At 39.3% G+C, this 22,546-nt stretch overlaps 1 protein-coding gene across 7 annotated transcripts in view; it reads right to left on the bottom strand.

The window, feature by feature from the left end:
• Positions 1-22,546, bottom strand: part of DNM3 (dynamin 3) — a 184,157-nt gene that overhangs the window by 110,876 nt on the left and 50,735 nt on the right. For all 7 annotated transcript variants that reach the window (XM_054210653.1, XM_054210652.1, XM_054210648.1 and 4 more), the window contains one exon: positions 19,954-20,067. In XM_054210653.1, coding sequence (XP_054066628.1) covers positions 19,954-20,067 — 114 coding nt within the window. The remainder of the gene's footprint in view (positions 1-19,953; positions 20,068-22,546) is intronic.

Here is a 22,546-nt window from a genome sequence, read left to right as displayed (position 1 = left end):
GGCTCTAGCTCTCTGGTCATCTTCGTGGCCTCCTCTGGACTCACTCCAACAGGTCCATGTCCTTCTTATGATGAGGACTCCAGAGCTGGACACCGTACTCCAGGTGGGGTCTCACCAGAGTAGAGGGGGAGAATCCCCTTCCTCGACCTGCTGGCCACTGCTGGGGATGCAGCCCAGGATGCAGTTGGCTTTCTGGGCTGTGAGCGCACATTGCCAGCTCATGTTGAGCTACTCGTCCACCAACACCCCCATGTCCTTCTCCTCAAGGCTGCTCTCAATCCATTCTCCGCCCAGCCTGCATTTGTGTGTGGGATTGCCCCAATCCACATGCAGGACCTTGCATTTGGCCTTGTTGAATTTCATGAGGTTCGCACACGCCCACCTCTCAAACCTGTCCAGGTCCCTCTGGATGGCATCGCTTCCCTCCAGAGTGTTGACTGCTCCACACAGCTTGGTGTCATCAGCAAACTTGCTGAGGGGGCACTCAGTCACACTGTCCGTGTCATCAACAAAGACATTAAACAGCACCAGTCCCAGGTACACATGCCACTCGTCACTGCTCGCCACTTGACCATCGAGCCATTAACCGCAACTCTTTGAGTGTGACCAACCAGCCAATTCCTTATCCACTGAGTGGTCCATCCGTCAAATCATGTCTCTCCAATTCAGAGACAAGGATGTCATGCAGGACATGCTTGGTTGCAGTTATTGTCAGAAGTGTGCTTAGACATCCATAATGTCTCAGGCATCTGTACTGATTTTCCTGGATCTCTCTTTAATTAACCCACTTAACTGTTTTTTTCAGGTCTCATCCTACATGAATTCCATTTGTGAATAATATTGTACGCAACATTAATACCCATAAAATGTTGCTATTTCTTCTGCATTTTCTGCATTCCCTGCAATGCAATGTTGTGGTTCAGTGTTCAACCAAAAATGCTACTGTTAAGGCTTTAGGAAAAGACACATTGAATAAACACACCTTGTAGCAAAAGATGATAGAAGGTCCATTAGGGAATCAAGAGAAGAGCTGTCTACTTCATCCCTAAACTTTAGGCACTCTTCAGAATACACTAAGATTCACATATCAGATGCACAAAGCAACAAAGGAAACCACTGCAGATAGGGGAAACATAAGCAACAATATGGGCAAGTTGATCTTAGGTGTTGTAGTATCTTATAGTAGCACCCCAGAGAGAAGTGTGGGATTTTGTCGTCGTTTTGTTCTTCGGTTTGTTTGTTTTTTAAATCAAGGTCATATCCTTTGAGATATTAATTGCCATACATAAAAGATGTAGACTTAAAGTATTTGCTGTCTTACGATGAAGGACTCAATTGGACAGCAGAGGGGGTAATTCTGTACATCCAAGGAATGTTCCATCAGCAAAAGGAAGGCCTGAAATGAAGCGTGGATACTGCCATGACAGGAAGAGATCAATACACAGCAAAGGTAACCATCAGTGAGAGATGACAGATCAGCATAGCAAGAACACGAGAAAGAAGAGTCATGAAAGATTAAAAGCTCTTCGTAGTCTTTATCACATGGCTCCACCTCTCGAAGTATCTCAGTAACTTGTTTAGTTTCTATGGAACTTACATAAACATTTGAAAATGCTTAGTAATCTGAGAAAAGGAAGGTCTACCACGAACATAACAGGCCTGAATTGAGCATGTTTTACTAAACTACTCTTTAGTAGCTGCAGTGAATTTAGACAGTTGGGAGTTGTCAAACACTTAGAAATATGTACCTGACCAACACAAAGGCTCATGGGTTTCTAGAATACAACTTGTCTCAACAGTGAAGAGGACGTTAGCGAAGCTACAATAAACACACATTTTCTTGTACTGCATGTAAAGCAACAGCTAAGGCAAAGCACTAAAATTTTATTTGTAAAGTAACCAGGTGAAGTAAACAATAGAAAATCTGTTAGCATCTCACGGTCATCAGGATTTTAAACTGATGAAACATACCCCAGTTAACTGACTGACAAAAAACACCACATACTGCCATGAAAGCAGGACACAACCTCTTTTTTTGGCTATGGAAGGCTCAAGTGACAAGTAAAAATTTCTTGTTCTTGATACAGGGGAGTGATAATGAACCATTGTGAAAACTTTCTTCCTGGGAGACACTGATAAAAAGAGTGGCTATAAATATCAGGGATACTTTAATAAAAAATTATGACATTCTGTTGATTTATTAACTCTTCTGTTTCACACATTTTCCAAGAAACAACTACCCTAGAAATTAAAATATTTAGAAGTTATGCCTGGCAGCATCAGCATTCACCAGTTCACATGAAAATTTTGCCGATACCAGATCTCACAGGACACCTCATGAGCAATCTAGATGCTTTTAAGTTGTCCCTTAATTCTAATTTAAATGTTTATACCTACTTACTGAAGACAGACAGTAACAAACAGTAGGTGATTAAACCTTCACAACCTACAGAAAAGCCAGACAAAATACAACTAATGACTACTCCTTGGATATCACTTATTAATCTTTGGAAATATGATTTAGAACTCAGTCATAAGAGAGAATGAATGGCTCTGTTAGGAGGGTACGCTCAGTACATTTTATGGGGCTGGAGCAATACAGCTCACTGAGGCTCTTTGACAGTCACTTCGCAGAGCACACATCTCCGCACAGCACAAATGACTGATTGCTATTTTCAGCCTCAGGAACGTAACTCTTGATTTCACATTCAAGAACCTAGCTTGTTATTGTTAAATCTTTATCAAACGCAAGTCAACCTAAGAAAAAAATTATATTATGAACAGAAGTTTTGGCAAGACAAAGATGACACTTCATGCAGCAGTTAATATAAAGAGAGGATAACAGTTCTGCCAAAGACAATAAATACTAGAAGAAATGGCTTTCAGTTTTAGAGGCCCTGAGCAATATTGCTGGTGTTCATTTTAAGATCTGCTTCTACAACACAATTCCCTTGAGATTATTCTTAAATGTGAAAAGGATGGATGGCTTTGTTTTGGGATCATTCACAATGTTGGCATTGCAAACCATAGGCTCAAACTGAGGTGAGAGTTAACATCACTTTGCCACTAATTTCTTTCAACTGCATCCTCTTTCTTGATCTCCCTTCCCCCCGCTAAAAAAAATTTCCAGCGTTACTATCGAAAATATACTCAAGTAATAAATCATGTATTTGCTCTCACGTGACTGGTATTCATTAGAGTCAAAGATCTCCAAGATCTGCCCCCAGAGTGTATTATGTTACTGAAACATAGAAATAGCTGCAACACAAAATTTTGCCAGAAAAGAAACACAAAAGTAACAACAAACTGTCTCTCAGTTGGGCAGAAGAGAGAATGTTCATAAAAATATGTTTCAGGGGTAAATCAAACCCCAAATTCTAATTAGACAAAACCAGCAGTTTAAACCCAACAAGACACAGGATTTTTAACTAGAAACTTCTATAAAGTATGGGGTTTTTTTGGTCACCCAGGCAGTTCTATTTTCAAGGAGATTTTTTTTTTTTCCCAGAAAGGAATGGAAAAAAGAAATAAAAACCACTGCAAGTTTATCCATTATATATAACTTTGCTTTGGTTAAGCAGTAAACAACGTGCCCCTACATTCACTCAAATGCTTCGTCCCGCATTTTATTGTCCAGTTATTTTGCTTTACCAAATACTACAATCATGTTGTAGCAGAAGTGATATCTTCTACCAGAGAAGCAATGATCTTCCAGTGATGTGGTAACCTGCCTGAATCATTTGAGTCTGAGTAGGGAAAAAGAACACTTGATTCAGCTGCACATCTGGGTTTTATAAAGGGTCCAAAAGCTTAACGCTAACGTGCTTCAGGGCTAAAACAAAGCCTAAGGAGATCACAGCAGTCAAGAAAGAAGACAGTGTTAACCCAGGGCATATCGTGCTCTTCACCACCACTCTGAAAATTAACTTAGCTCAGCTAATTTTGCATCTCCACTAATTGTGTGTTGTGTATGAGTAAGCAATGACTAAGGAAATGTCAAAGCTATTCCGTATCCTGTTCTCTTCCTGAAGAAAAACATGACAGGCAGAGAGGATACCTCCTATTAGGCCATAACAGTTCAACAAAGGAGCTATTTGTTTAAGCAGGAATGAAATAACCTATGTGCAATCTAAACATTGTCAGTCATTATAATCACTTGTTAGCACCGTGCTGAGCACACACGGCTCCCCAAAACCAATTCACTCTCCAAAAACCAGTTCAGATATTCAAATACTCGCATGACTACATACATAAAATTTAAGCCAGAAAACACGCAGTGAGCACAAAGTCAGCCGTATATGAAAATTCCCACTCTGTGGTACTCAGGTTATTTTCCAACATTTCCAATTATGCATTGGTAAACTTTAACCGCTGGCTAGAAAGGCAACAAAAATACTGAACAATACAGAGCACAAAATGATGCAGACATTACAATGGGGATCAAAATAACCAGACTGCTACAAGGTAAGGAAAAACGGCATCGGTACTGAACCACTCGTTCAGTTCCTCGCATCTGCGAGGACAGACATCAGCATTGGCTAACTATAGGTATCCACCTCAGAGGCGCTCAGTTATCCCCTGCTCACTGAAGATAAAGGAAATCCAGGCTCCTAAACTTAGTTGTTATGAATTTCAACTCTGTTACCTGCCCAAAACAGTTGGACTGACCCCTTCCAGCCCCACTTTCTCCCCATTCATCTCTCCTGCAAACTCAAACAAAATGTGAGGCAAAGCACATACAAAGAGCAGAAAAATGGGATTGGGGAGAGAAAGATTGCGGAGTAAGTGGAAGAGTAAATAACACCAAAGCATCCAAGTTATATGCCTGGGGAGGAGCGAAAGAAGGACAGAGGGGACAAGTGAAAAAGGGGCAGGGGAAGGGAAAAGGACTGGGGACAGGGAACACGGTGTATAGAAGCTATAGCTTTCACCTGTCCGTTATGTTTTACTCAGAGGAACTACACAATAGAGGGGCGTTAGGCTGGAACATTATCCAGCACATACAGAGCTGTACTAAAGTAATTTATAAAAGAGCAAACCCCTACCTGCAATACTGAGGCCAAACTGCTTGGAAAACTGTGCAGCACATACATGTGGCTCGTAGCAGTCGCACAGCCTTCACACAGCCTACCAAAGGGGGTCTTCAGTTAGCACTGTGTCGTTATTTTTTCAGACATCACGAATAACATGACAATCCATAGAGGAGGAGGATGGTACAAGCTCCAAATGAGCATCACACTTCATAATGTGTTCTCATAACAATGGGCACAGCTACTTCTAAGCACAGATCATTCCTACGCGCGTTGGCCAGAAGTAACAGAATTGCTAAGGGGAAATATTTTTTTTTTCTTTTAAAAAACCAACAACTAAAATAGAAAATTAATGAGTCAGATTGCAGCAGAGCACCAAGAAACAACCGAACTGCAAGACTGCATTAGACCTTGCCCAACCATCAGTGATATTCGTTGATTAACAGAAAGGTGACAAACACTACAGAGATACTATCACCTCACATGTTGATGGTTCCTCCACCCTCACCTCTTCTCTCCCCACATTATCCTTATCTCCTTTCTTGCATCCATACCCCAAGCATTCTGGACAAAAGTGAACATAATTTCACAGTGTAACTTGTGGGATTTTCTGCAAATTGACACTACTCCTTTGCATTTGTTTGTGCTCATTGGCTTTTAATTCTCCACTCACTTTGCTTACTCAGTTACAAAATCAGACCCTGGAGGTAGTTTCGCATCAGATTTTCGCTATGGTGCAGCGACAGCCTATCCGTACTGTTCCCTGTGTCCTATGCCTACCTCTTAAATCATGATTTAGCTCTTTGAGTGCTGAGAAGGGTTAACCTTTGCTGCTGGATGTGCAAAAAAACCTAGAACAAATCATGGCAGACAGCCTTCTGTTGCAGAACTTCAAAAATAACTACGTTCAATTGTCTGCTATTATTTCAACTCGTTTATCAGCTGCAGACATCCCGCTTTACTGTTCTGTAGTTCTCTGGATTTTATCTAGAGCTTTTGAAAAATAGAGATACAAAACTTACAGTTGTCCACACACTTTCTACAATAACTTTTTTTAATGTAAAAAAAATGCGTATTAGCAGCAATTCAGCCACTTCACTAGAGTAAAGGCAGCCTAGAACGTTTTACAAACAGAAGAAGCATACAGCTCCCATGCTAGCCACACATGTCATGACTGCTTCAAAGATGCCCATCCCGTTCAGCAGGAAGAAGGTCCTGGCACTACACTGCCGTCTGCCAGGAAAAGAAAACAATGAAGCAGAAATATAGCTATTTTCTTTTTCATGGTAGCCCTCCAAGTAAGCGTTAATGAAGAACTTGGACTTCTCAAAATCCTCCAAGTTAAAAAAAAAAAAAAATCAAACAATATTTTAGGCTTTTGGAAAATAATCGTTGGGTTGAGTTCATAGGCCTGACAGAATGTCAGCATGATGATAAACTCATGAAAAACGAAAGTTTATCACCATCTTTGAAAGGCACTTGGGATAAGCTCTGGGTAACAGTTCATTATGGATATTGACTCTCTGAGTCAAGATCACTGCAACCATGAAAGCGGCCTGCCATTTAGGAAACTACAGCTAAATGAGAGCCTTGGAACTTGATCGGAAACAGTTTTAAATCCCATGGTATAGCTGGGAAGCTGTTTAGTGGAAGATTTCAAATATTTCAAGTATAGTCTGAACTTGGTATCAGAAGGAATGGAAATGTCGATTGCTTTTTGGGCCTTTTCCTTTCCAAAAGGGGATCAAGTGGAAAAGGAGGGATTTGGTCTAAATGTCTAACACAGATGCATGTAAGTAGCAGAGCAGCCCTTTGGAAGGAAAGAAAATGTGCATAAGAGGTCTGAATAGTTTTGGACTATGTTTGAGGTTCTCCCCGACAAGGCTTTAGCATCTTTCTGGGCACCCAAAACAACCCAAAACCCCTGTTCTTGTACTCCGTTCCTTTAAAGCTCTACTTTTGCCAGGAAACAAAACTTACAGGGAATGAATTTCCAGGCCACAATGTGGTAAGCTATTCTGGTTCTATTTAACCATCTCGGGAAAAATTCAGAACTAATGCTGCTGCACTCGGCAGCGAGATTCAAAACTTCACTCCCCTCAGCCCCTAAGCCTGCTTGGCTCATTAATGCATTGCCTCCTGTTTTATTTAGCCTGCCTCCCCTTCTGCTGGTACGGAAAGAAGATCCCTGGAACGCTGTCTTTTCTTGACAACGTGATTTCTTGCTCTTGGTGGCACAGGCAGCGATTAATCTCTGATGGTTCCTCACTAGGGAAAATCTGACCCAATAATACTGAGGGTCCCACTCACAAAAATCTCTCGCTACTCAGTCTTTCCAAAGTCGTATTCTTTCTCCACAAGGCAAGTGCCAAGTGGGAATATAATAAAAAAGCCAGCTCCTCACATGCAGTGAGATGCAGATGAGGAGCCCTCCTGGTTTATCCACGGCATGCTCTACTTTCTCCGTTGTAACAGCTCTATCTCAAAAAGCTCTTGCATACCATCTCACTTTCCCTTACACACTGATGCGGTGCTGCTGTTGCTAAGAAAGCTGAGCACTCTGCAAGCCACATCTCTTTCTATAGCTTCTGCAAACCTCTACTTTCACTAATTAAAAAAGAAACCCCACCACTGCTTGGATACACGCTTAGCCCACTGTGAATCCAAACAGCAGAACTGGATGCTCAATCTGAAACAGACACACAGTGCTCGGCCTGCCACCACCACCACAAAGCAGCCTGCAGGTCACTTTTCCTTTTCATTGGCCTGAAACTCCGATTCCAGCTTCCCTGGCATCCACGTTTATTGCATTCATTCTCCCTGAAGCTAGAGTCCTGCAGCCTGCCCCGTGCGTGCCTTTAAGAGCTATGGCTCGCACAGAATCTGCCATCACCTAGGAAGAACCGAATAACGCAGAAGTTGTTTAGGACACCAGAGCTCACATGACGCATTGAGATTTCCATCCATTCCCGTCCAGGAAGTTGGTGGAGATCTGCCGTTCAGAATATACTCCCAATTCTGACATTTGTCTCGGACTCCTAGGCAGAAAAAGAGCTACTGGCAACAATTCCATACAGTGCGTATACAGACCTGTAAGCAATCACCTCCGGGTTTGACTTCAGAAGAGCTAACCTGATATGTTAGCTGTTGTTTTAGACCATGGGCTAAGGCAGATTAAAAAAAACTCCCCAAACCCCAAGTACAACACTCTAGATTCAACAGCACGAGTAACAAAGAGAAAAAAGTTTACAGGAGAACAAGGATAGTTGCCTGTGGAGAGAATATCTTAAAATCTACGGTAAAGTCATACTTGGCAAAATTCAATAGATCTGGTAAACATCAAAGATAAAATTTAGCAGAATAATTCCACCAAGCACCATTAAAAGAAAAATGGGACCAGCAGGGTTACCAGTGAAAAACAATGCCAGGCCTAATAGCACTGATCTACCAGAAGCAATTTATTATGACACCAGAAATAGCCATTTTCACAGTGGATGCTTGAAATGAAAACTTTAAAGCTTCTTTAAGTCTTGAGCTATAGCAAAGTATTCAACCAGCCAGCCAAAATAGCTGAAGGGAAATAGGAAGGCCACATGTGGAACTAATTACTCATGTAGAGGCTATGACAAAGAACATTTCTCCAGACTTTTCATGGGGGCTTCACTTTCAGGAAGTAACTCTAATTACTGTTCAAGTCTCGGCAGCCTGCATGCTGCTGACAGTTCCAAGAAAAAAATGAACCTATTTGCCCTTTTCTTGGTCTAAAACGCCAAAATAGAAAAGCGCAACTAGAGTCATTAAAAAGAAAGAAAATAAGCACTGGCTTATTGCATTTGCTTCCCGAGAAGAATCCTTTTTAAAAAGTCGGTTTTTTCAGCCTTCACAAAACAGCAAATTCCGCGTCTACATTAACTCGCTCTCCGTTGGCTGCAGCGAAACTGTACATCTTGACTTTTTACAGCTTTTCCATACTGGGGCCCACTTCCTGCCCAGTTGAAGAAAAAAATCTGGCCTGAAGATGAAATGACTGCTTAACATTACACTAAAACATCTGGTACCATTTTATACACAGACCCATGTCTGAGAGCAGGCAATTCTAGCGGTCTCACCAGCGGCACAGTGCATACCCAAACCTCCCCAGGGTGACATCATCCCATATATGGACTCTCAGGCCCAGCCCTCCCCCTTTTCCTGGTCCTAAATTCATTGCCAGATCCCCAGTCTGCTGCAAATGTGCCACGTCAAGACTGGAAATCACAGCACTTCAGTGTGTTTCAGTGAGTGCTGCAGAGTGTGAGGGAGAGCCGAGCACAACCCGTGATGCAGGAAGGCAGTTTTTCCCCGAGACTAAAAGAGGATTTAAAATAAATAAATAGACGCGTCCGGAGATCCTGCTCCGTCGCCCCAGTGTTCAGACTACCTGTTCAGGACAATGCTGTTGTACAGTAGTCTGCACATTGGTTAGACTGGGCAAGGGAAAGCAGCGGCGTGGACTATTGGGGACGCAAGTCGCTATTGCCAAGGAGAAGACATTCACTGCTCCTTTCAGATCTCATATACAGTATTTTTCTTCGCAGGTTTTGCACACTAGGGAATAAGAAACGCTAAGGGACACTGTGAAAAAGGAGGACTTCAGAATAAAGCGGGGAAGACATTCTGGTAAGGCCTACTTTGGAAGAACACCTGGCCTATGACCTGGCGAACCTAGGTGACTCCCCCCCCCCTTCCTCCAGTCATCACTGCAAGAAAGATGGAGCTCTGATGGTTTACTAAAACCTATGCAAGAAATGAGAGAGGTATATTGCCTAGAGGTATACTGCCTAGAGAAGTGTACAAGAGTAGAGTTTAAGTCGGTCATTTCTTTTTTCTTTTTTTTTTTTTTTTTTCATTTAAAATAAAGCTTTTTTCCCCCCACAAACTAAAAAGGTAATTTTAATTTATTTTTTTTTTTTTACTTGTAGCAATCAGTATAAATATTTACGGAGTATATAATATTTTTTTTTTAAATGCAGAAAAGGCTTGCTAGAAGTATGTATCTGAATAGCTCCTGTTGTGAAATATGATTGGAAGATCAATTTTAAGAAATTATTTTCTCTTAGAGTAATAAAATAATAGAAAAAATGCATGAATATTATTTTAAATTATTGTAAATTATATTAGATCACCTTTGGGAGAACTGTACTTAGATTTTGATATGCAGATGAAACTTCTTTACAAGTAACCTACGCTATATGTGCTAATGAAAACTGGGAGGGAAACCATAGGAAATCTATGACTACTCCATGCTAGGCTCCTGCCGTGTAGAATACAAAATCTTTGATTGTCAGGAAAAATTACCTCTGAAAGTTCAGGATGTGATGGAAAAAAAAAAAACCAAAAAACAATAAATAAATAAAATGGAACAAACAGCTTTCCATCCCGATACCTGGCTGGCCATTGCCTATAAGTGATCAGCACAGATTGACTGTTGCCGCTTTCATGTATACTTTGTATCGCTGATATTTCTTCTAACATTCAAAATGATAAGTTACTTTGTCCTGAATCCCACTGATAAAAATGGAATTTGTAAACGAATGCAGAAGTTTGCTTTGGTGAATTTCCAGCTGTCCTGGTAGGGGAAAAAAACCCTCAGGCTGAATGAAATCCCCACGGACAAAATAATACAAAAAGTCTGGGCTGCAATTTGATACCAGCTGAACTCCAGAGTCAGCTCCCCTAAAGTTAACACTAGTAACAAACTACTGCAACCGGAAAAAAAAATCCCATCTATATGGTGCTCATTATTGCCAGGAAGGTTTTGAATAGCTATACGATAAAAAGAATTAGCATAAATATGCAGCCAATTTTGCAGAATGCATGTTATATTTTAGACAGCCTTGATGCTATACAATATTTTTTTTAAAATATGTATATTATTATTATTATTACCTTTTTCATTGCTCCTTGAATAATCAATAGAAGTCCTATTGGGGAGAGATGGTCACGTAGCATTAGCGTGACTGTGTCTATACTGGCTGCCTTAAAGCCTATGAAGCAAGACCTAGCACTGTCATTTCCCTTAGCCTCCCATCAAACCTTATGGATTTTCACTAAAAGAATTCTATTTTAATGTCTATGTACACTTAGAGGTTACCCACCCTCTCCTTCCTTTACTTCGCAGAAGATTATCTTCAGAATTAAATTAGTGGGGTTTAATCCATTATAATGTGAGTAGACTGAACTTTTATTCTCATTCTACTTTAAAGTGGAGTTACAACAAACGGTTAAATGCAGTTATTAACAGAAAATCTGAAGAGACAGAGAGAAATGAAAGGGATGGAACCAGATTCAAATTTGCATTAATATTTCTCAACCTCTCTTTAAGTATGATTGCTGGTTTAGGCGTAGCAAATCAGAAAAGTTTTGACTCAGATTTTGCTTAAGCGGTAGAAAAATGTTTTCAAATCTTGTTAAGAAACTTGCTCAGTTATGCTTTCAAGGGGAATATGATTGTTTGCAAATATTTTTTTCTATCTAGTGCTTGCTTGCATAGCTACTTTTTTTTTTTATAATTCTGATCTAGAAATTAAGAAAGGAAGTATTGTTATCCAGGCAGTAAGAGGCTCTCGGTGAAAATGCTGTTGAAGACAGTCTGCGCTAACTTTTGCTAAATAAGCAAAGACAATGAAAATATATGGAACTAAGTGTTTCACTTATCTCTAAGTCCACTATTTGCATTAATCTTTATTTTAAATGACCTTTCTGGATTTAGGAAGTGATTCCCCTCCCATACACCCATGAGTCTTCAAAGTTACATTTTTAGACTGTAAGGCTGAGATCTAGGAGGCCCCCTTGGCATGGGGCTTGGAAAGGGGGAGGGGGGGGCGGGAAATGCATCGGGCAAAGCAAGAGATATGGAAAGAAAGCCTGTATTGTTAGGAATGAATAAGGAAGTATATCTACTTCAGCTCAGCAATCAAAACATTTTCAAAGTGAATTAACTGATTCTGTGGTTCTTAAAACAGTGCTGGTTTAGTTGAAACCAGTTCTAGTTGAGCATAATCCTCCAGAAAAGATTGCCATAGTTATAAAAGCAGAGGTTTTAAATATGCATGTCAACGAACACAAGATAGCTGTATACAAATATTTCAACAGAAAAAAACCCAAAAAGAACAAACTACTTTTTTTGCAATGACTAAAAAAAATTAGCGGGATCCAGTGCATGCTAAATCGTGGTGAGAATTCTGTAAAACCTGGACAATACCAATGCTTAAGCCTGGTTTATGAACTAAATTATACAATTCATATTAATATAAAATGCACAAAAACGTGAAAAGCAAATTAAAGCCAGTATGAACATTTAAATAGGTGTTTCAATATAATGGACTTTCATCTTTAAGGAGCGCAATTTTTTTTTTTGTAAACTCAACAAAATCAGATAGGGAAAATATTTCAAACCTTTTCTATATATTCCTTTAATGTTAAAAAAAAAAAAGAAAACAAAGAAGGGTGGGGGAAAGTCACTTCACAGAAATAAATATAGATCAAATAGCATCCAAACGTGAAAAAAACTAGTTACTTTAAAAAAAAGAAAAACCATGTCATTTGACATTTTTTCTGCCTTGTCATTAAGTTGCATGTTATCTTCTGTATGGCCATCACCAGAGCTATTTAACACATCTGTATTTTCAGAAGCCTAACAGGCACCGCTACCCTCTCCACGCTCCTTGTCCCCCCCCCCCTTCCTGTACTATCGCCGTGCCTCCACAGACGTTTCTGCAGACCACCCAAGTATCATTGCAGTATGGAAAAATATTAAAATCAAAAATAACAAAATACTTGCCTAAAAATTCCCAACTTCCAAACAGAATGTTAAATTATTATAATCTTTTCATCAAAATCTGTTAAGCAGATTGGAAAATAAAAAACCCTAAATCTTAGTGGGTGGGTTTATTAAAATAATGAATTTTAATCAAGAGCATAACTTACTTGCCAAAGGCTTTGCTTCCTGAACTGTACTTTATTAAAAAAAATAATAAAAAATCCTAATTGAAATAATATTAAGGGTCAGGTTTAAAACTACAAAAAGACAGGAAATGCCACAGTTCAGAATGAAACTTTCCTGAATAATGCTACTGTACTTCTGTACTGCATTTTACGCTGCTTTGCAAAACAGTATCTAAAAATAACAACCTGCCCTTAAATAAAAAGTCCTGATTCACAGTCGGAGAGAATACAATTCTCAACTCCATTTCCAAGCTACCAATATTTAAAGTCAAATCCTTAATATAGGTTTCTGTGAATATAATATTGGCAATGATAAGATGATTTTTTCTTTTTCTTACAAGGATTCCAAAATATTCTCTAGCCCTTTAGTGCCCCAATGAATCAGATACAGCACACAAAAACGTTTAGCCTGTTTAGCTACAATTTCAAGGAATATCAGTTCTTAGCTAAGAATCAAGTGGGGATCACTACCCAGTCATTAGTGGTACGCAATGAACTGACTGAAGGCAAAATAAATTTGCCTCAGCTCAAGATGCAAAGCTCTTTCCTGACTCTTCGATGATTTCTCCTTGTGTACAGTTATTAGAAAGGCCACACAATCTTTCCACTTACAACTTTTACTCCCTGCACAACTTCCCTGACAGTTGCTAGTAGAAAGCCTCTTACTTAAAATGCATACTTTCGTTCTTCCAATCCTTTTATAGTATAGGTTGCCAAGGAATTTTACTGTACAATTCTTTGCAATTTCAAGGAGGATCCATAACACACAAACTGAGACCTAATTTTTTCCCAGACTAAAGATCTCCGATTCCTTTAACAACTAACTGTAGCAATTAAATTTGACGAAATCTATAAAACAGGCAGTGTCTTATATTTATTTTAGAAGTACTTCTAATTTGCCACTTTGGGTTTTCTTTAAAATCATTAAGTGGGTAGGAAGACATGCCAACTTAAAGCATACATTTAAAATTTTACTTAGAGCTACAAAAATGTAAATAAACCTATTATAAAGTCAAAGTAAAACTATTTAATGTCTTGGAATTAACTTTCCGTGTCTGAATTAGTTAGTCATGTTTTGTGCTTGATTCATTTTTTTTTTAAGACCTATTTAATGTCTCAGAATTAAATTTCCATGTCTGAATTAGCTAGTCATGTTTTGTGCTTGATTTATTTTTTTACGACATATTATTCCACTTTGTTTGGTTCAAAGAAAATTTTATTCATATAACTGATAAACTTAATTTGCACGCTTCAACTTGTATATTAGCTAAAATGTATTTTTTTTTCTTTATGGCAAAATAATGATTAGAGGTAAAACACCTGAATAATTACATATTAATTTATTATTAGTCTAATTTAAAACCTCAACACTATCCCCACCTTTAGCCTTTTGGTAAATTCATCCCTTTTATAATCAGTTTTCAGGATGAAACTTAGAAGTGGTTTGCTGCTATTCTGTATGGGATGGTTTGAAAGCCCAACTTTGTTGCTTACCTGTGGTGGCACTAGCGAGCAACAGCGATCTAAGAACACCACTATAAACCAGAATCATTTCATCTGTATAGAAATGTAACACAATTATTCTTTTCCCTTTTTAAGCTTCCAATGTGTTTTATACCTTTCGAAACAACACCCCAGTGATGCTACAAATGTAACTGTAGAATCGGATTACAGTTCCTGGGTGTGTTTTATAGACAGGAGAGTTTAGTGAAGCAGCGCATCTTGTGATGTGAAATGATGCTATTTGCATGCTTTTCATCTATACAATAGTCTATGCTCAACTGAAAGACTTACCGAAATTGTGAAGTTGTTTTTTTTCCCTTATGAAGAACAGATTTTGAGAGAAAGCTAAATTTAAATAATATGCAAAGCAGAATACTAAAGAAATGTCATTATAAGTGTATAGCTTTAACGTATTGGCAAAATAGATATAAAATGCAACCAGTGTTCTTTCCAGCACATTCCCTTTAAGTGGGTTAATGTGCAAGTGGTTTCCTCCATTTATACAGAAAGATTTTTATTTTTAACATGCAAGATTACTGTACTTATCTGCTTCTAGAAAATATGTACTGTATAAACATATCCTTTATCTTGAACTTCAGTATTTCTGTGCTTCCGAGAAGAGTAAAACCATCTGGTTAAATTACTATGTGCGACTACAATATGCAGGCAGAATCCTGTATGAATTGCATATAAAATAAACCATGGCTTCAATCCTTTTTTGTTTTTCCAAATGTTCAGTGTGACCAGCCTGTTGAAATCGCATCTCTGATACATGTCAGCGCAACGATAACCAATGTACCAAACTGCTTCTTTTCCGAATAAAATCAAGTTCTGTTCTTGTTCTACAGCTCCCAACGTTGTAAAGTTCAATTCTGTTATGTGTGTTTCCCCCCCCTCCAAAGCCCCCCAAACCGGAATGGTACAAAGTGTTGCACGCCAGCGGCGATGGCTCCAAGGGACTGGCTGGACGGAGTTGTCATGTGTCTGCCTGTCTACACTTGCTGTGCAGAACATCCTCTCACCTGTACAGCAGGCACAGACAGGCAGTCGCATGACAACCCAGCCTGAGGGACGGCCGCCAGTGGGAAACCGCTCTGACACACCAGAGCATCTTCACCAACAGCTCCAGCCAAGAGTCACTCTGGATCTCAGACGGCCGGTCAGTAACCAAGCCGCGTACTGCAACCCACCTAGAGTCAAACCAACACTGCCTATAAAATACAATAAAACCCACTGCTGAAATTTTTACTGTGCTTCCTATAGTACTCTTTTCCTAGTTGTTCTCATTAACTCACTAACAATAAGTTTTATTTATACGCAGCTTTGCGGCACCATTGTTATGTTTCGTTCTCCCATTTATTTCTCAGGCATAACTCGAGCAACTCCTGTTCTTAGATTATTGTCAAAATAAAAATCACTAACATTCCTGCTAGCCACAGAAGCCGAGAGCAGCTTGTTGTGTGGCAAGTTAATTCTATAAACAGACACAATGGTAGACCTTACAGTAACTTCTCCCCTTTCCACTCTCTCACCTCCTCACTTATTTTCCTATCTCCCTCCCAAACCACACAGAATTTTGCAATTGGGAACAAACTGTGAAATTATAATACAAACTGCATCTATCACTGGATGTTGATAATACTCTCCTTTCCTATTGAAACAGAATGAAAATATTTTATTTGGAAATAAGGGGATTTTTCTAAAAGCTGTAAATTTCACATTTTCAGAAGTTCTCCTAGAGCCTAGCTTGGCATCCTTTGCACACCAATAATGCCAGTGAAATCTCTGGATGCTTTAGAAAGAATAAAGTCACATTCTTTGACCATACCCTGTAAAAAAAGCTACACCACTTTACAAATGGCATGCTTTTGTTTACAACAAAGAGCGTTTCGATTCACAACCAAGAATGGCGTTCCACATTCCCAAAGTCCGTTTTATTCTAACATAAAGTGGCTAATTCACAAATTTCAAATTTGCAGGTTGACTCTCAAACGAACCTGAGCACAAAAGTTTACAGCTTTTTGCGCTTCTTAACAAAGCAGTAACAACCGAGAGCTAAAATGCTCAGATTTAATATTTTCTGTGTAGGTATGCCTTATAATACTTCAGCTAGTATTATATGGAATACTCTACGAAAGAAAACTGGTATTTGTGAGGTCTTGCACTTATTTATAACAGCCCCAAAGTGGTACACAGTATTGTCCTTGCTTAATTTTAAGCAAGTGGAAAAAGCACAAAGTCATGGTACTGGTCACGCAACAAAGTTATGAACACAAGCAACTGTATGCAGGATCACAAACTAATCCGGATTAGTAGTCACGTAACTGATACTGTAACTGCTTTACCCACACTCTTCAAACACCAACTTGATATTTCCATAATTATATGCCTCAAAAGCGTTCTTAGGCACTGATTCCCATCTCATCAGGAATAAAATCCTGTAGTACGCTTCAGCAGCAACAAAACCGTGTCAAGAAACCAATTGTTTCTTTTGTGATACTGCTATCATACAACAAATTTTGAAATCTTTTGCCAAAGTAACTTGCTTCAGAATGCATTCCACTGTGGATTCTTCACTTATAAAAGCTGCAGCTCACAAATAAAGGAAATAATTTACGTCCTTCTAATGGCACTAGCAAGCAACCACTTGCATTCAGAGTGTGATTTTAATCTCAGAGTAAATTCCAGGCTACAGAAAAAGGGCTCAGTTTACACTAGAGGGGGTACACAGCCGTAGAGGTCCCAGCAAGCACTGCAGCTCTGTAAAGAACATTGTCAGAGCTCACTGGTACTCAAGCTGCTACAACATTACTTACTCAGGGGTAGAGAGGCAGGGAGAATGAACCCTGTGGCAGGAGAAAGAGTGAGACCTGACCTTCTGCATCTTCCCCAGCTCCGATGGAGAGGCTCTCGCTACTGTGCAAGCACTGCAGGAGTGACTGGCCCAAGTGGGAGGCATGGGAGATCGGATCTCCCTAGGATCTCACAGCGGCACTGAGCCCGGGCACAGTCCAGACACATAAACACGGGTATCACTTCACACATCACTGAAGACTACGTACCGTACCAGGGTGGAAATACACCAGCCTGCAGCCATTTCAGTAACTATCTGAGAACAGGATGTGACAACTACCAAAGCAAGCTGAAAGCCAGGAGAACATTTTAAGGAGAAGAAACATAATTACAAAAATAAGAATTCAGCCAGGAGATCAAATATTTGTTTCTTTATTTTTAGAAGTCAGTAGTTCTGTTTCTGAAACAAGTCATTGGTCTTTTGATTAACCTAATGGTCAAGCTGTGGCTTTAACCATCTTCAGAAAGTATCTAAGCCAGAGCTTACTAGTTTTCGAAAACCTACTGAGAAAGGCCCAGTAAACAACAACAAAAAAACCACCAAATAGAAACAAACTTTCTGAACTCTTTCCCAGGACAGAATAATCAAATTATACGGCAAATCTGTACTTGAGGAGGAACTTCTTCCACCAGCAAAGCATGGAACACTATGCTGTTATCTTCTCTGACCACTCTAAGAAATCCTTGAATAATTTCCCGTATTGGACTGAATGAACTACTGTTATTTTCATGACCCTCAAAACACAACTGATTGGCAATTAAGAGACAATATTTTAAACTATGCATATAGAAATCAGACAGTGGCCAATTCCCTCCATGTACTATTCCAAGATCCCCAGGTGAAACTCTCTAGTACACTATCAAAACAATTTCTTTTTGAAGGTGCACAGCAGAAGACATTCCATAAACATTTTCAAGAATTTTTATATTGCACACACTAAGCAAAGATCAGACTCAAAAAAGCAACACCAAAACTACCTCAAAAATTGCCACAGCACATCTTAGACGCACCTCCAAGTGTTTGAGACGGAGCATAGCAAGGGGTGTTAACCTCACAACATCAATTATTGTAGTTACAGTTACCAGTAGCTAATCTAAGACAACAAGTTCTAGTAGCTTCAAGTTACATCACAAATACAACAGCTTCAAATTTTCATATTCATAAAGGTACCTTTGCATTCTCTTTGATTCATTTTTATGTCATTGCAATATAATACTTCAAATTGTATTTCAGTAATCTGAGAATAAAACTTCCCCTCTTGACACCTAGCATTTGGATCCTCCCCAGTGTCTGACACGCACTGATTTTCCTGTTACAGTAAATACATTTGAATCCCTTTAAAACTTAAATGAAAGGGCAACGGGCAGAATCTTCAAGATCAATCTAATTTGTCCCTCAATCTTAAGGTCTATCCCAAAATGGCTACTGACTCAGGGGAAAAAAAACCTACTGTACAAGTGCAGTTTCCACCATCAGCATTATCACTGATGTAACTACCAAGGATAAGTATCAGATTCTGGACTTGCAGGACTCAGCAGAGCTCTGGCTTAAGTACATGCGTTGCAGGACCTCTCCCCAGTGGTTCTAGAAAATCTCACTGCAGCAAAATACTATATAAGTTAAACCGAATATGAATTGCCTGCACAGTTGCCCTCAACAAACCCCATGTTTTGTTGGGGTAAGCCAGAATAAGCTGGAAAGATTGACTGGAAAGATTGATTACCTGCGCCTCTTTCATCCAACGAACTGGTTTATGCTAAAAAAAAAAAATCACTAAATTTTTGCTGAAAACATGTAATTTAAAAATAAAAAAAAAATCAGAAAATAACAGTTTGGGGTTTTTTAAGTGTAGCCCAATTTTTCTATGAAAACCAACACAAGCCTTTAAATAAAACACAAAGGCTTTACTGTGAAGTTGATATATTCAATAAAGTGAGCAACCTAGATATCCTGTTTATCAGAGAAATGCTTTTTCCAGTTTTCGTATTACTCACCTCAGATTACTGACAGCAGTGACATTTCTTACCAAGATGCATTTTTTGGATTTTCAGTAGCAAATTTGAAAATCCATACCAACCAGCTCCAGAACTCTGCAGACAGGCTTTTCAGCCTCCCAGAATATGAGACTGGAGAAAAATTGTTATCATTACATCACGTACTTACTTTTAGGAGTAACTTTACGTAGACAATTTATGATCAACTTACAGTACAAGCGTAAGAACAGTTCAAACAGGCACAGGACAATAACCAGGACATTCCAAAAGATTTTAGACCAATATCTGGAAGCCACAGGAAGAGAGGAAAAAAATAAAACAAAAAAAAAAACCAAACAGAAACACCCCCCCACAACACCCTGTACCTATGTTATCATCATTTCAACAGAAGTCTAAGAGGGTCATCATTCTCCATGAATCAAAACCAGAAAATTTAAAGGAGGCAGGTAAAACCTTAAAACATTCTTTCGGTTCAAAGTCTGTACAAGCTGATTTAATAATTTAAGCTGATATCAGAAGACTGAACAAATATATCGTGTGTCCCGTCCCACCCCCCGCCAGTAGAAAGAAGTGTGTCATTCCTTACCTCATCATCTTTATACCAGGACAAACTCTCTGCAGTTAGAACGAACCAGTATTCCTTGGATCCTCCTTTCATGATGCCAATATTGTTGATGGTCAGCCAGCCTTTCCGGATGACCTGTGCAGAGGGTGCAGTCGGGCACAAGTTTAGTTCATTGCTCACTTGACATAATTCTGCTGCTGCATACATTCTTTGAAATAAAGACTTGCTACAGAAAACAAGAACAGGTGCATTTTTTCAGTCTCTGGCAAATTCAAAACAGAGATTTTGTGGGTTCCTATCATTCGAGAAAAAAAAAAAAAAAAAACCAAACCAAATATAAAGTGAATACAGTGTTTTCAGTCAAAAGGTTGGAGAAAGAGAGGAGCCTGAGTATGATTGTGCGTACTTACAGCAAGCAGGAATGAATGAAGGATCATGTAAACTTGAAGACACTTGTTTGCTGCATAATAACGCATTGTAAAAGTCCACACAATTTATATATGACTGTCCTAGTCTAACTGTTCAAGTCATTTGTAGAGTTGGACACTAGGAACAGCACCTAGTTTCTGGTGAAACAAGTGGCTTCTGACACACATTGGGTATTTTCCAAAGGGGTTGAATCAAGTGAAAAATTCTACAATTAATTTGAAATTAAGAGAGGCGGTGGTAAGGAGAGGTATATGAGAGCTATTTTCCCCTCATAAGGTAGAAGAGAAAAAAGAAAAGGGGGGTGGGGGGTAGGAACCCTAAGGCAGCAATAAAAATCCGAGGAAAAATGGGTAAGGCAGAGCTTTACAAAATGGGTACAAGCCAAAGATGAAAGAACAGATGGGAAAGCATACCCGTAAATACTTAGGCCAGGAGGGTACCTCATGCAAAGAGGAAGAGGGACAACGGAAAACTTAAGAGGAATGAGACAGAAACTTTCGATTTTGTTGGAACATTTATTCTTTTCCAATATATATATGAGAAAGCAAATGGTCCTTCCTATCATACTCTGAACAAGGCAAGAGAACTCTCCCAGTCACACAGATGCAGGGAACCTCAGCTATTCTGCTTCTTCCCACTGCAACACCCTTTACTTGCCATTGAAGTCTTGAGATAGAAAGAAGTGCTCAGAGAAGCCCTTCAGAACTCCCTCAAAATTCCCATAAGCATGGACTTAAGCAAGGGACTAAGTTCTATATTTGATAACCAAACCAAAGAAAAGAGATCAGAAGTTGCACCTGAAAAGCTGGTAAAAGTATTGGTAATGCACATAATCCAAGAGCATCAATTTCATTTCGAAGAAGAAAAGCACTGAAGATCCAAAAACAGTCTATGGGTTCTTAGCCTGTAAGAAAATTGCTAAGAAAACATTGATTTGGTTCTGAAGACTGAATAAGCCATGAGAGAACTGGACATGACTCCCATAGAGCGACTCAAGAGCGTAGTTGGAGCTGACTAGATAAAATAGCCTAACAAGGGTTTAATGCAGAGGTTCGTCGTCATTTCTAATATTCATGTTCACTGAAAAAAAAAAAAAAAAGGTGGAGAGGGGGCATGTCCACAAATAGACATGGAATGCTTGTCCAAGTGCATATTAAGGGAAATATACTGATAAAAACTTGATTACCCATCAAATCCTCATTTTATTTAAGGTGTTTATTGAAGTGAACTTTTAACAGGAAACAAGCAACACGCATCTATAGCCAGCGTACTGGCCTTCAGGCAGCTGCCACAGAACAAGTTGTGGAACCAAGCTAATTTCATTTTTCTTCTGCACTGAACTACACAAATGCAAACACAAGAAATTTTGGGCAAAGCCCTGGAAATTAAGGTTCCCCAGACACTTGAACTTAGCTCCACAACCAGCTGAGCTATATCTATACAGTAGACTAAATACTTCACAGCAAATGTGCTAAAGTGGTTATTCTTGCATTATAAAGAAACCGAAGCAAGATACCATGAGAAAGGATGCTGTTTACCCAGGCTCTCTGCAATGGAAAATGCCGTGTTGCTTCCTATAAAGCACATAGCCACGTACATGATGGACAGACAGCCAGGCCGGCATGCTACTGAAAACTGGTTCGGACGCATGTAAAAGACTTGACAGGGTAAAAGATTTGAAGACAGATGTCACAGTGGGGATAAAGAGGTGATTTCTGGAAGGAAACCAGTGAGAAACACCCGAGTAGCATGTTCAAGAACCTTACAGGTGATGAGCAGTTAAAAGGAAAGGAAAGTAGCGCACTCTGCTTACACCATTCAGTGCTTTCCTTCATCATTACCATAGGCTTTGTAGCATGTTAATTGAGTCAAATTTTCTCAATTCGACAAGAACACACTTGTGGTAGAGGTCTCAGAACAGACCAAGCCAAGATTTTAAAATCTAAACTATACAAGCCATTTAAGAAGTAATAAAGCTTTTAATACATCTAATGTAGGAACTACATTAGTTGCATAGCTCCAAAAGACTGTCTTGCTCCAGCCCAACACATCTCCCCATAGACGCGTAACCATCACGGGGTGTGGACAGAAACAAGCTGACTTTGTAATACAAACATTGGTCACTGTCTTGTAAAGGAAGGAATTTGCCAGTTGTTTCCTCAAAAATCCTGTGTGCTGAGGATTA

This window comes from Rissa tridactyla, chromosome 8 (genome assembly GCF_028500815.1).
Source record: "Rissa tridactyla isolate bRisTri1 chromosome 8, bRisTri1.patW.cur.20221130, whole genome shotgun sequence".
Lineage (NCBI taxonomy): Eukaryota > Metazoa > Chordata > Aves > Charadriiformes > Laridae > Rissa > Rissa tridactyla.
Note: the sequence above shows the minus strand (reverse complement) of the source record. Positions and strands in the feature narration are given on the sequence as shown.